The 15,652-nt window shown below is 46.2% G+C and overlaps 1 protein-coding gene across 1 annotated transcript in view; it reads right to left on the bottom strand.

The window, feature by feature from the left end:
- KAT6A (lysine acetyltransferase 6A) overlaps positions 1-15,652 on the bottom strand; it is a 122,385-nt gene that overhangs the window by 57,051 nt on the left and 49,682 nt on the right. The window contains exons 4-5 of the mRNA XM_081960510.1: positions 8,087-8,202; positions 147-228 (exon numbers count right to left, since the gene is read on the bottom strand). Of these exons, the coding sequence (XP_081816636.1) occupies positions 147-228; positions 8,087-8,202 (198 nt within the window). The remainder of the gene's footprint in view (positions 1-146; positions 229-8,086; positions 8,203-15,652) is intronic.

Below are 15,652 nucleotides of genomic sequence, written 5' to 3' on the forward strand. Positions count from 1 at the left end.
GCAATTTCTTTTCTTGCATTGGAGCGCAAAGGTGTAAATTGTTCTGCCTATGAAGTCTATCCTGTGTGCTCAAGATTTTCCACGTAATCAGAAAAACTTTACCTTTCCTTCTTGTATCATTTTTCAGCCCGCCCTCTCCTCCTTACCTTTTGGCATCCTGGTCAAAGGAGGGTCACAACACTCCATATGAAAGCCCCGATCACACGAGTCACAAAAGAGCATATTATCCTGTAAAGGCACAGATGTAAAAATTAACAAAAAAAGCTTCTTCCAACATGTTAAAAACAAGAAAAAGGTTAAGGAAACAATTGGTCCATTGCTGGGAGAAAGTGGCAAGAAAGTGACAAGCAACAGGGAGAAAGCAGAACTATTTAACTCATGTTTTGCATCTGTCTTTACACAAAGGGATAAAATAGTCCAACCTATCAAAAGCAGCACCACAAAAATCAGATCAGGAACACAAATTGAAATAGGGAAGAAAATGGTAAGTGAGCACCTGTCTACTCTAGACGAGTTCAAATCACCAGGACCGGATGGATTAAACCCCAGGGTTCTAAAGGAACTGGCAGAAGAGATCTCAGAACCACTGAACTATATCTTTCAGAGATCCTGGAGCACTGGGGAACTACCAGAGGACTGGAAAAGAGCTGATGTGGTTCCCATCTTTAAAAAGGGGAAAAAATTAGATCCAGGAAACTACAGACCTATCAGCCTGACCTCAATACCAGGAAAGATTCTGGAAAAAATAATCAAACAACGAATTTGCGAACACCTAGAAGCAAACAAAGTAATAGCCAAAAGCCAACATGGATTTATCAAAAACAGATCATGCCAGACTAATCTTTTTTTTTTTTTTTTTTTTTCAAGAAGTTTTATTGGTTTTTTTAAAAACATTTATGCGGAAAAGGGTAAGTGGAATAGTTACAAATTTTGGCAGTTGCAAGTATGGCAGACGCCCCCTCCCTCCAGACTCCTAGGTTACATCAAAATATCAAACCTTATTACATAGTCATAAAAAAAATCAGCATATTAATTCTAGAAAAAATACTTTTCAATCAGTTTATATAATTATAATATATAGTCTAGTTGTAAATTCATTAATACTTTCGGTCTGTTTATAACATTGTGGTTTTCTTATTTATTTTTGTGATCTGAGCTTTCTTGGTGTTGCCCCTTCACCCCCCGCTGGCAGAGCTCCGGCCCCTCCCGTGTCCTGTATAACCGTTGTAGTGTCATCTGTTTTTTCTAGGTTCGCTTTGTTTTTTTCCATAAAGGCCTGTGCCTCTATGGGTGTGTTGATTCTGATTCTTGTCTCCTCCCAGAATATCAGCATACCTTCAGGCATCAACCATCTAAACCACACCCCCTTCTGGTATAATTTATTCGCCAATTGCGAATAACTTTTCCTTTTTTCCCTAATTTTTTTGGGAATCTGCTTTAGAATGGTTATCTCCCTATCGTGGTATGTCAGTGTTTGCCCCCTTTGTACACCCAGAATTTCATCTCTTGTGGTTTTCCTAAGAAATTTAATATGAACCTCCCTGGGTACATTATGTGTTCTGGCATATGCTGAATTCACTCTATAAGCTAGATCTATCTCCCATTCCATCTGCTGTTTATCTTTGTGTATGTATTCAGCTAGAATGTTAGTCATAATGTCCCTTATATTTTCCCCATCTGCTTCTATTACATTTTGAAATCTAAGATAAAAGGACATTCTTTCAAACTCTGCTTTCATTTGTTGGATGTCAAGTTCTTTGTTCCCCTTCTGTAAGGCCTCTACCCCCCCCCTCGCCTCCGCCACCCCACCCTCCACAAGGTCCAGTCTCTGTGAGTTCTTAAAGATTTGGGCTTGATTCTGTTTAATTTCATCTTTCATTTCCCTTAACTGTTTCTTAATTTCCTCCTGGCCTTGTAAAATTTGTTGAAGCATTTGTTGGAAGTCTATCTCTGTAGTCTTGGGTTGCATCAATTCTGATATCTTTGACTGTGTAGCTGGACTAGACGTTGCAGACGTTGGAGCAGAAGTAGCAAAGCCAGGCTTTCCAGGAGGTGGTCTTTTTGGAGACATGGTTTATGAAGCAAGGAGATCAGTCAAAGTAGAGACTGGGCAGCTGGAGAGGTAGAGCAGGCAGGCGAATTCAGAAGGCAGAGGATCCAAACAGATGGGGATTTCTTTAGTCACTCTAGCAGTAGATGAAAGTTTTTTTTCTCCAAAGAGTTCAGAAAGTAGCAATCCACAAGAAATTCCTCTGGGTGACTCGGAGACAAAGACCGGAAGCCTGAATTTTAAAGGTGGAGTCAGGTTTCACAGTTCATGAAGACAACGGAAGTGTGCCATCTTGCCCTGCCAGCTTTGGGCTCAGAGGCATAGTAAAATTTTTAAAAGTTCAAAAAGTTCTCAGTTCATCCATTAGTTCTGGAGCTAGGTCGAATGAAAATCACTTTTATAGGGGTGAGGCATCATTAGTTGGCTCTCCCCCCTCCTCCTCTCTGGGGATGGAAGGAAAGTCTTTTCAAGCCGCTTGTCCGAGGGAGGGGGGGAAATCCCCCTCCCTCTAGCCGCACCTCTAGCAGGGATCCGAAAGTTTAACTTTTTAAAAGTGCTGAAAAGTTCATCAATTCAAAAGCGAAGGAATGCAGAAAGGAAGCCTCTCACCATACTGCCGCTGCTTCGTTCGGAAGTGTGTTCTCCGATCGGCATGGGGCGAGACGCGTGCGCACGCACGTCCTCCAAAACTGCTCCCCGATGCCTAGAACGAAGCGGAGGAGCCCCCGCCAGCCGCCGCCGACGCCAGGACCCTCCGCGAGCCGTTCCTTCGGCAAGACGCCCCTCCAAGGCGTCTTGTGCCCCCCCAGAAGCGGGGGAAGCCCACCGGGAGAGCTGGAGCAGGCAGCGATCTGCCTGTCGCCGTAGCCGCCGGAACCGGAAGTCCCATGCCAGACTAATCTTATTGCATTCTTTGATAATGTGACAAAATTAGTGGACCAGAGGAATGCCGTCGATATAGTTTACTTGGACTTCAGTAAGGCTTTTGATAAGGTAGACCATAACCTACTACTAGATAAAGTAGAAGAATGTGGGTTAGACAGCATCACCACCAGATGGATTCGTAACTGGCTGACCAACCGCACTCAACGTGTAGTCCTCAATGGAACTACATCTACATGGAGGGAAGTATGCAGTGGAGTACCCCAAGGCTCTGTTTTAGGCCCAGTACTCTTCAACATCTTCATCAATGATTTGGATGAAGGAATAAATGGGGAACTCATCAAATTTGCAGATGACACCAAGCTGGCAGGAATAGTCAACACTCCAGAAGATAGGCTTAAGATACAGAAGGATCTTGACAAACCTGAACATTGGGCACTATCTAATAAAATGAAATTCAATGGTGAAAAGAGTGAGGTTCTACATTTAGGCAACAAAAATGGAATTCACAGGTACAGTATAGGTGGTACCTTGCTCAGTAGTAGTAACTGTGAAAGGGATCTTGGAGTTCTAGTGGACAACCATTTAAATATGAGCCAGCAGTGTGCAGCAGCTGCCAAAAAAGCCAACACAGTTCTAGGCTGCATCAACAGAGGGATAGAATCAAGATCACGTGAAGTGTTAATACCACTTTATAATGCCTTGGTAAGGCCACACTTGGAATACTGCATTCAGTTCTGGTCGCCACGATGTAAAAAAGATGTGGAGACTCTAAAAAGAGTGCAGAGAAGAGCAACAAGATGATTAGGGGACTGGAGACTAAAACATATGAAGAACGGTTGCAGGAACTGGGTATGTTTAGCTTAAGAGAAAGAAGGACTAGGGGAGACATGATAGCAGTGTTCCAATATCTCAGGGGTTGCCACAAAGAGGGAGTCAAACTATTCTCCAAGGCACCTGAGGGTAGAACAAGAAGCAATGGGTGGAAACTAATCAAGGAGAGAAGCAACTTAGAACTGAGGAGAAATTTCCTGACAGTTAGAACAATTAATCAGTGGAACAGCTTGACTCCAGAAGTTGTGAATGCCCCAACACTGGAAGTCTTTAAGAAGATGTTGGATAGCTATTTGTCTGAAACGGTATAGGGTTTCCTGCCTAGGCAGGGGGTTGGACTAGAAGACCTCCAAGGTCCCTTCCAACTCTACTATTGTATTGTATTGTATGTTTCTGGTTAATGCATTATATGTGCACACTCCGAGAGTTACAACATGGAGGCCATCAATGCTTTTGGCCACGGTTCAGAATACCTAAGGGAGCCACAGGGATATAGCGGTTATAGCAACTTTGAGGCCATTCCCCAGCCACAAAAGTTCACCAGATAACTCTGGACCCATTATCTGCTCTCAGTGTAACCCAACAGTTCTCAACCTGTGATCCATGGACTCCTGGGGGGCTGTGATGTCATCACAGGGGGACCACAAAGGCTTGAAGAAATGTTGTGAGTCTCGGGGATCCGTGGCCACAAAAGGTATTTAAGGGGGGGGGGTGGCGAAGAAGAGGTGAGGAACCATTGGTCTAACCTATTCCCAGGGCTGTTGTGGGGATAAAACTGGTGATGGAACGTGCTACTTTGCATTCTAAAAGGAAAGGCAGGATATAAATTTACCTTCTGTAACCAATTTATTTATTTTATTTCTAGCCCAAATAAACGTATTATTTTTACAAATAACTCAAGGTGGCAAACATACCCAACATGCTTTCCTCCTGCTATTTTCCCACAACAACAGCTTTGTGAGGTGGGCTGGGCTGAGAGAGAGAGGGGGACTGGCCCTAAGTCACCCATCCGGCTTTCATTCCTAAGGCGGATCTTTAACTCACGGTCTTGCACTTTCCAGGCTGGTGCCTTAACCCCTAGACCAAATTGACTCAATTAATGAATTAAGAGAATGTCTTCTTCATAACTGTCACCAGCCCTCTGATAACTTATTTCATATGCCTTGCTCATATTCTAAAATTAGAAGACCCACACAGGCTACCTTCTGTACGAAACCTGATGAAAAAACTCATTCAACAAGACAGCCACGTAGTTCTACCTTTCTGACTGATCATTCTCTGTACTGACTGAACTCTATAATGTCACGTAAAAAACCACCTCCTGGGAAGCCTGGCTTTGCTGCCTCTGCCCCGGCATCTACAACATCCAGTCCAAGTACACAATCAACGATAACATCTCTGATGCAGCCCAAAACCACTGAGACTGAATTCCAACAAATGTTTCAACAAATTTTACAGGGACAAGAGGAGATTAAAAGACAACTAAAAGAGATGAAAGAAGAAATTAAAGAGAACCAGGACCAGATCAACAAAAACTCACAGAGACTGGATCTTTTGGAGGGTGGGACGGCTGAGATGAGGGAGGGGATGGAAGGGGTGCAGAAGGGGAACAAAGAGCTTGACACCCAACAGATGAAAATAGAATTTGAGAGAATGTCATTTTACCTTCAAAATGTGGTGGAGACAGATGATGAGGATATAAGGGACATTATGACAAGTATTTTGGCTGAATACATTCAGAAAGAGAAACAACAGATGGGGTGGGAATTAGATTTGGTTTATAGAGTGAACTCAGCCTATGCTAGAACACACAACGTACCCAGGGAGGTACACATTAAATTTCTCAGAAAAATCACAAGAGATGAAATTCTGAGTGCACAAAGGGGGCAAGCTTTGAAATACCAAGATAGGGAAATAACCATCCTGAAACAGATCCCCAAGAAAGTGAGGGAGAAAAGAAAAAGCTATTCGCAATTAGCGAAGAAACTATACCAGAAGGGGGTGTGGTTCAGATGGTTGATGCCTGAGGGTATGCTAATATTCTGGGAGGACACAAGAGTTAGAATTAATACACCCATAGAGGCGCAGGCCTTTATGGAAAAAAATTAAGTACTCCTAGATAAATCAGATGATCCTACAACAGACATGCAGGACACGGGAGGGGCCGGAGCTCTGCTGGCGGGGGGAGAAGGGGCAATACCAAGAAAACTCAGATCACAAAAATGAGTAAGAAAATCCACTTGATATAAATTGATCGAAATTATTAACTTAATTTACATGCTGACTATATATTGTTATTTAGTATTGAATTTTTTGTAATTGCATTTTATGAGTATGGAGGGAGGGGACTCCTGCAGCACATTGCAACTGCCAAAATTTGTAACCTTTCCTTTACCCCTTGCCTATATTATTTCTTAAAAAGCCAATAAAACTTTGTTTAAAAAAAAAAACAAGACAGCCACGTGTAAAACTGGTTTTGCAATTTTTTTTTTCATTCAAAGCTGACTTCTGTCTGTAGTAGTTGAAAATTATAAATCCTTCCTGCTCATGTTCCAGTTTGATTGTTTTACTGATTTATTGTCATTTCGTTGCCGATTATATTGTCACGATTTTGGAAAGATTGCGTACGAAATTAACTTTTCAATATTTTTTTTAACTATTGTGACAAGTAACATATTAAACTAAGAAGCATGAGAAGAAATATTTTGTTATTGCTCTTTTTAAAGTGTTACCTTTTGTTTTCACATATTTGTATTCTGCTTTTCTATTTTTTTAAAAAAACATCTTAAACAATGTTTATATAAATAAAAATACCATATTTTTCGGAGTATAAGATGCATCATACCAAGATTTTGAACAGGCAAATTAAAAAAAAATTTTTTGCACTCTGCAAACCTCCCAAAAATGGCCCATTTTTCACAAAAACGGGCCTGTTTTCCCCCACAAAAAAGACAATAGCCTTTAGGGGGCTTGCAGGGTGTTCCTGGGGGGTGCCCCCCCAGACGAGCAAAAAATGGCCCGTTTTTCGCAAAAACAGGCCCATTTTTTGTCAAAAAAATTGCATGCATAGTCTTTAGGAGGCTTATGGAGTACTCTTGGGAGCTCGGGGGGGGGGGCAAAATTGAGCAAAAAATGGCCCTTCTACAGGTTCTGCACGGCCATTTTGGTGAAGGGGCGGGGTTTCGGGAGGCCAAAAATGCTGTATTCAGTGTATAAGACGCACCCAGATTTTCAGCCTCTTTTTTGAGGGAAAAAGGTGCGTCTTTTACTCTGAAAAATACGGTAAGTAAAATCAGCCAGGTTTCTGCACTATGTGCTTTGGAAAGGAAAGATTAAAAAGATCACCAAGTACAAGAACCACAAAAATGCTTTCCTGCAAACCAACTTATCTAACGTTAGCTGCAGAACGACACAAAGGATCCCCTGCACTTGATGGTTTTAGAAAATGGTCAGGCCCAGGGGAAATATAGTAGTTCATAAACTACAAGGCCCTTTGGAGCATTAAAAAGTAACTTCAGAGTTTTGGATTAGATCTAGAAACATGCTGGGAGTAAAACAATTGTTACAACGGTTTCCTGCAGTAAGCTCCAGCTGGACTCCCTCCACTTTGTGCCAACTCTAGTTTCCAAATAGTCCCAAAGTATCTTTAAAGTGCTCTAACTTGGATGTTACAAAGGTATACGTGATGGTTGCCGAATCAAATCACAGCGTGCAAGTGCAAACCAGATTAATTCTACAAAAGAGATTACTCTTAGGTTTTATCCAGGCCAAGATCATCTTAGGAGTCATGGTGGTGCAGTGGTTGGCATGCAGCATTGCAGGCAAACTCTGCCCACTGCCAGGAGTTCGATCCTGACCGGCTCAAGGTTGACTCAATCTTCCATTCTTCCGAGGTGGATAAAATGAGGACTTGGATTATTGGGGACAAGAGACTGACTCTGTAAACCGCTTAGAGAGGGATGTAAAGTGGTATGCAAGTCCAAGTGTTATTGCTCCCTTCCTTCCTTCCTGTCTGCCTGCCTGCCTGACCTCCCCTCCCCTCCCCTCCTTTGCTCCCTCCCTCCCTTGGAATACAGTATTGCATGCTAACTCTGCACATAGGCAGCATTTCGATCCTGATGGGCTCAAGGTTGACTCTGCCTTCCATCCTTCCAGGTAAAATGAGGAGTCAGATTGTTGGGAGCAAGAGGCTGACTCTATAAACTGCTTAGAGAGGGCTGTGAAGCACTGTGAAGCGGTATATGTCTAAGTGCTATTGCTATGTGATGTAACTTCCAGAGCACTTACCTAGCCAATAAAACCTTCAGCTCAGATACTCACAGCATTTTTGCCCTGGTCTCGACAGGAACTGCAGGTTTTGCACTCAATGCACTGCCATCGTAAGGCCTTCACCCGAACGGTTAATTCTGGGGAGAACTTCAAGCAGGATGGATGACCTGTACATGCCAAGGATACAGGAGGAGTTTCCATGATGCCAAGGAAAAAAACAGTAATATTTAGTAAAAATAAGGTTACAGGTTCTAACGCAGTTCACTCTTGACTTCCGGAGAAGACTCCCGGTTTGTCAAAAGAATTCAAAACACGTTTTCGGCACTTTGCATCAATTTGCAGGCTGTGTTTTCAAAAGGAAATGATTATTTTTTGCCCAAGAACTTTATTTCAGCTTTATGAGGAAAACTTTAGTCGTAAAAAGATTTTTGTGGATGGCTGAACCCAAATGATTTCAACATGTCCATGATTCACACATGATTTTAAAGTACTATTCATACAACACTTGTTAAAATCTATGTCTATTTTCATCTGTGTAGCATTTTTGGACTAAGAAATGATGCCTGGCACTAAAAATACTGCTCATAATGGAATGATCTGTCATCTGCTTTGAGGAAGCCATATATTTTGTTTTTGCTGTAAATGTATATCTAAATTCCATACAGACCACAATTGAGGGCAAAATTTGTTGCTAAGCGTGACAGTTGTTAAATGAATCTTGCTCCATTCTACGATCTTTCTTATCACTGCTGTTGAGTGAATCACTGCAGCTGTTAAGTTAGCAACATGGCTGTAAAGTGAAGCTTCCCCACTGACTTTGCTTGTGTTGTGGCTCATTAGCAACCAGCAGAGCTGGCAGCAGATTGGGACAGTGAGGAGATTGGGGAGGAAGATGGGCCAGTCCTGGAGTCTGGGAAAGGCTCTGATGAGGGCTCTGTGTTGGAGGCAGAGGGGGCCAGAGCCGTATGCCTTCAGAGTCAGACATCAGGGAGGCAGATGAACAGCTGGAGCCTGTTCCCAGTGTGCGCATGCGCAGAGTTGTCAGACAAAGGGAACAGTTAAACAAAAAAGGGTTGACTTGGGAGTAAGGCCACAGGTGGACGATGAATGGCCCCTCCCAGAGGAAATAAAAGAGGAGTGAAAGGGGAGTGGAGTTTGCAGGAGACAATTAGTTCGCTTAATTGGTTTGTGACTCTCTGAGACTCCTTGCCAAGCTTTGCAGATATCGGCCTGGCAACTCTCTAAGCCAGATAAGGTCTGTGACCGTAAATCCTCCCTCGAAAGACTTTGCTGGATGTGAATGAGCAGAATCCACAGGAAATTAATAAAAAGGGTTTTTGTCGCGATCAGGAGTTTGCTTCCTACTCTCGGGAAGCCACGGTCAGAAAAACTTATCTGGAAAAAGGGGATCACATGATCCCAAGACTCTTGAACTGCCATAAATATGAATCAGTTGCCAAGCATCTACATTTTGATCCAGTGACTCTGGAGAATGCTGCAATGGTCTCAAGTGAGAAAAAGGGTCACAAGTCACTTTTTTTAGTGCAGGTGTGACTTCAAATGGTCAATAAGTGAACTGTTGTAAATTGAGGACTGCCTGTAATCCAAGCACTTGTAGTTTTAGCCCATCATACACCCATTCTGGCAGATGGTGTCATTTCAGCACTACTGTATGGTGATCGCATCGTTATTATGTCTAATTCATAGGTGAGCATGAGAAAAAGAATGCTGCTCTTACCTGAACGTGACTTTTCAGGGGAAGAGAGGGAGTGGTCATGTGTGGGTATTCTCAAAGCTTGATTGGTCCAAAGACTGAGAGTAAACTTCTTAAATACTCCTCCCTTCCATTCCTGCCCAGTTTCCTCGAAGGCAAACGACAGAACTGAAACAAAAAAAACCAACAACACAACCCCAGGAACCACCCGGCCTCCCCTTGGCCACAACAACCTAAACAGGGCGGGTCATGAACATTCCCTCTCTTCCCCTAAAAAGACATGTTCAGGTAAGACCAACGTTCTTTTTCCAGTGGAAGAGAGGGAGTGGTCACGTGTGGGACATACCCAAGCTCAATCCCAAGGGGGGGAAAAACACAACCACAAGTTATGGCCCAAGGGGAGTATCAGCTACCACCCTCTGTAGGACCCTCCAACCAAAGGAGGCATCCACCAAAGCGAACGCATCCAGCTGATAATGTCGGATGAGTGGGATCGGGGACACCCAAGTGGCGGCTCGGCAAATGTCCTCAAAGGGAGCCCTAGAGGTCTCCCATGCTGCCGTGGTCGTGCCACTCCTAGTAGAATGGGCTGTTATCCCCGACGGAACGGGACAATCCGTCGCCCCATAGGCCTCTGCGATGGCCTGTCGTAGCCAACGACCGATGGTAGTCGAAGACACCCTGGCCCCCAACAACCTAGGTTGGAAGGAGACAAACAAGGCCTCCGACCTACGAACCTCCGTAGTCCGTCGGAGATAAATATGCAAAGCCCGACAGACGTCCAAACGGTGCCAGAGCCTCTCCCTATCATTAGACGGACCCGGACAAAAATCCGGTAGGACGACCACCTGCGCCCTGTGAAAGGGGGTGTTTATCTTTGGGAGGAAGGTATGGTCAAGACGAAGAACCACCCTATCCTGGTGAAAATGGCAAAGATTATCCTTGGATGAAAGAGCGCCCAGCTCCGAGATACACCGGGCCGAGGTAATCGCCACTAGAAAGACCACCTTAAGGGACAAGAATCTCAGATGGACCGACCGGAGAGGCTCGAACGGAGGCCCCATCAAGGCCCTGAGAACCAGGGGCAGATCTCATGTAGGGAGCCTATGAACAGGGGGAGGGCGGAGATTAGCCGCCCCCTTAAGAAAACGCTTGATCAGGGGAACGAGAGAGAGGAAGGAAGACCCCCCCCCCAGTACCAAAGACAGGGCCACCACCTGACGACGCAAGGTATTGTACGACAGCCCATCGTCCAGTCCTTTCTGCAGAAAATCCAAGACATCGGGAATAGTAGCTCTAGCCGGAGAAATCTCCCGTGGGGCGCACCACCTAATAAGGCAGCCCAGGTGGAGTTGTAAACCCGGGTCATCGACGGATGCCTGGAAGCCTCAATAGTGCGGATGACCCCAGAGGACAGGTTGGCCGTCCTCAGTAGTCCCCGTGCCCTCCACTGAACGAGATTGGAACCGGGTGAAGAAACGTGGAAGTTGTGAGTTTGCCGGGGAGGCGAAGAGGTCCACCAGAGGAGTGCCGAACCTCCGACAGATCCCCTGGAACAAGGACGGATGGAGCTGCCACTCGCCATTGTCTAGGGTCGCCCGACTCAGCCAGTCCGCCTGGTGGTTGGAAATCCCGGAGATGTGTTCCAACACCAACGACAACAGGTGTCTCTCCGCCCAGGCACCAAGCCGCAGAGCCTCCAGCCCGAGAGCCCGAGAGTGAGTCCCCCCTTTACGGTTTATTGTTAGCCTTGGTGGCCACGTTGTCCGTCAGGAGAAGCACATGACGGCCTTCCACGGATGACTGGAAATGTTGCAGGGCTAGGCGCCTTCAGTTCCAACCAATTGATATTGTGCCGGAGATCCGAAGACGTTCACCTACCCTGGGCCAAACAAGAGCCCACCAGGGCCCCCAACCAAACAGGCTCCCGTCCGTGGTCACGGTCATCCTGTCCGGCTCCCAGAAGGAGCAGCCCTGGCGAATGGCCGGGGAGATCCACCACTTGAGGGAGGCCTGGACCCCCGCTGGGAGGCAGAGGGTGCGAAGAGAGTTGCTCATTCTTCCCCTCTGGAAGTTCGAGTCACTTCCGCCTGCGGTAGGGGCGACCGCCACCCCCTTGAAAAGGCCGTGGGGACTGATGCTGGTATCTGCACTCCCCCCTTCGCATCACCGATCGCGCTGAAAAACAATCGCCAAAGTGTGCAGCAGCTGCTCGAATCAAGCGGCGGCTGCTCCGCCGGCTCGTGTACACCTCGTGGTGTCGACGACGCTTCTTTCAGTCCCAAAGGGAAGAACGCTGCACCCGCAGCTGGTAGGAGCTGACATCCCCGCAATCCCGGGGATAGGGCTAAGGCTCCGTCCCTGCGGAGGGAAGGGTGGATGCCCCACAGGGCCCTCCCCGACCGCCCGAAGCAGAAGGACTGTCCCTTGGGCCGCAGCTGCAATTTAGAATTTAAGAAAAACTTTAAAAATGCCCAATTCAGCCAAATCTGAGACCAGATTGAAGAAAAAAACTAAATCTTTCCCTACCTAAAAAACAATTCTCATCAGGGCCAAGAGACTGAGAGGAAACTGGGCAGGAATGGAAGGCAGGAGTATTTAAGAAGCTTACTCTCAGTCTTTGGACCAATCAGGCTTTGAGAATACCCACACGTGACCACTCCCTCTCTTCCACTGGAAAAGCACCCGTTTCATTTTGCACAGAATAAAATCTATCAATAAATTGTTGGAAAACCAAACGTTTTTGCTCGATGTCATAAAATGTATAAATGGCAAATAAATGGGACACCAACTGAACAGGTGCGCACCTATAAATACCCTGGAGTGAAATTTCATGCTTCCTTTTCCTGGCTTGTTCATTTTTCTTATCAGGCCATGTTGCAAAGCGTACCTCTTTAGCTATTGTAAGATTTTAGCATCTGAAAGGAGCCCGTTATAATCCTGCAGCCTCATAAGGTCTTCCAAGCTCAAGGAGTCCCTCGGCTTCTTTATGGCTCCCAAATTGGCTCTTTTGCAAAACTTAATGCTATTGAAACCCTCCAAAATAAAATGCATTAGAGCCACAATTGATGGTACTGACATTTATTAAAAATGCCATCCTACCTACCGAACAGGCCTAGTTTCTCATGGTTCCTTTTTCTCAGCTTCTGGCTAAAGTTAATCCCATTTTTCAGTGGACTCGAGGGAGGGGTCACTTTTGGTTTTGTCACAGGCCTGATTGGTCCATAGACTGAGGGAGATTTCTTAAATACTCCTTCCTTCCCATTGGCTCCCAGTTTCCTCTCAGTCTTGGTCCAAGCACTGTTTTGGCTCTTAGGTAGGAATTAATTTGTTTGCAAGTTATTTTATTTAAGTAAAATTTGATTCATTGGATATTCTAAATTCCAAATGGTATTGGCTGCAGCCCAAGGGTCAGTCTTTTCTGCCTCTTGCTGTTTGGGAGAGCCCTGTGGGGCAATTCCTCTCCCTCTCCGCGGGCCAGGAGCTCTAGTCATATTCCCGGGCCTGCGCGGGTGACAGGCTTCAGAGGGCAGCCCTGGGAGCTAGCCGGCTCATTTAAAAACAGCGTGCTTGCCGGTGCTCAAAGCTAAAGAGCGCAAAGACTCCTGCCACCGCCAAATTCTTTAATTAGCTTGCTGCCGCGCCTCCCGATTTCAAAGGGACCGCGGCGCCTACGAGCGGCCCCAAAGCAGCGATTTTATCGGAAGCCTTTGAAGCAAGCAGGAGAGAGCGAGAACGAGCCGCGGGGCCTTAAAGTCAAGCCGCGGCCGCTTTATCTAATCGGCAAGGCAGGGAATCGAAAGCAGAGGCCCGGCGAGGCGCCACATGGCGACAGGCCCAAGCTGCCGCGTAGTCATTCCCTGGGGCCTAGTCAGTGATCAAAAGGCTCAAGACCGGCTAACAAAGGCTACAGACACAGCTCCCACAGGCCCAGGCACCGGTGGAACCTACAGAGGTCTGATATTGAGCACGTGAGTGACAGCAATGGCTGCAAGATCTGATTCCCATGCCCCAACCGAGGCCTCTATGGAGGAAAGGGGGGAGCTGGCTGATAGGCCCCAAACCAGGGCAGCAGCATCGAAGCCCTTAGCTACCCAACGCCCTTCCAGGGCCACCACAATGGATGAGTTGAGGAGGCAGAAGGCCTTGGAGAAAACCTTTGCCAGGGCAGAGAGGCAGGCTCAGACCACCAGGCCTAATTCTAAAAGCAGGTCCAGATCCCCAATCAGGCCTTCCTCCAATCATTCAGGCTCTCCTCCAAGGGGATTCAGTCCCTCCTCTCCTTCAGTCTCCCCTTCCAGATCTAGCAGGTATTCCAGGCAAGAAGTGTCCCCTTCCCCTCCGGCCTCTCCAGAGCCAGTTGGGGGTGAGGAGGCGGATCCCTTGGAGGGTCCATCTAGGGCCTACCAATCTTCCACGAGATTAGCCCCGCATGATCCAGCCCCTTCTCAGGATGATCTTGAGGATCTAGATCTCCTGCCTGAAAGAATCGAGAGGCTTATTTCTGCAGCCATCTCTCGGGGCATTGCCCAAAGAGACAGGGTACCTCACTCCAGCAGGGCTACAAGCAGACATAGGCATCACCACTTCAGAGCCACATCTCCCTCCATGGTCAGCAAAGGCTCCACCCAAGGAGAGGACAATCATAATGACATGGGGTTTTCAGAGGATGAGGATGCCGCTACTCCTGATTCCCCCTCCTCTGCAGGGCTTTTTCCCCCAGCAATGTTCAAACTCCTTCTGCATAAGGCTAGGAAAACCACTAAGATTGGAACTGGGGACCCTACGGTCCCTCAACCTAGAGACCCTGATATGGCAATGTTCTCTAATACTGCAACGAACAAGGAGGAGATCCCTGCTCCCCCCTTGTTTATGGAGGTGGTGAAGAACCAGTGGGCTCGTCCGTCCAACTTTTCCAACCGGGGCAGCAACTATCGTCGCTTCTACAATGTGGAGCAAACGTTCGCGCAGGCCCTTCAATTACCAGCTATAGACACTCCGATTGCGGCCTTGGTCTCCTCCTTCCCTGTGGTTTCTGGGGATGCGGCTGACAAGATGAAACCGGACAACAAAAGGGCGGAGCTTACCTTACGTAAGAATTTTAACGCCTCCGCCTGGGCAGTTAAGTCAGCAGTGGCGGCCTCTTACTTTAACCGCACGACTGTTATGTGGCTCCGCCAGCTCCAGGATCGTATTCTGATCCAAGATGAGCGCCTCCATCAAGTATGCAGAGAAGCGTAATGAGAGTGGTATGGAATAACATGTACAAACCAGCATACAGAGACACTGAATAGTATAAAATATAGTAGTTTACTATGTAGAAATATAGAGGTATTCAGAGTTCGGTTAACAGTCCAAATCATACACGGTTCAGTAATTCAGTTATCAAAATAGTCAGTCTAACACACAAAGTATAGCTAAACAGTAGCAAACCACAATACCTCAAAATACAGCGATCAGCTTCTAACAAAACAGAGAGCTACCGCATACATCCCTGCGACCAATTCGCTCTCACAGGGAGGGACTCCTCCGGGTGCCGTCCACCAAGCAATGCCAACGGGCGGCGCCTAGGAGTAGAGCCTTCTCTGTGATGGGCCCAACCCTCTGGAATGACCTCCCCCCCGATATTAGAACTACTACCGACCTCCGCTCCTTCCGACAGAAACTTAAGACCCACCTGTTCCAATTAGCTGGCCTGGCCCACTTATAGTCCCATTTATACCTCCTGGCAAATATTTTATCCTGGGATAGTTTTTAGGGGTGTTTTTTAATGTATTTTTAAATTTTTAAATTTTAAATCTAACTTTAACTATTGTACAGTAAACTATTGCTACCTCCTCCAGCCACACCTATATTTATTTTATATTTATATTATGTATATTTATTGTTTTTAATATGACTGT

This window comes from Natrix helvetica, assembly GCF_964273705.1.
Source record: "Natrix helvetica genome assembly, chromosome: 8".
In the NCBI taxonomy this organism is placed as follows: domain Eukaryota; kingdom Metazoa; phylum Chordata; class Lepidosauria; order Squamata; family Natricidae; genus Natrix; species Natrix helvetica.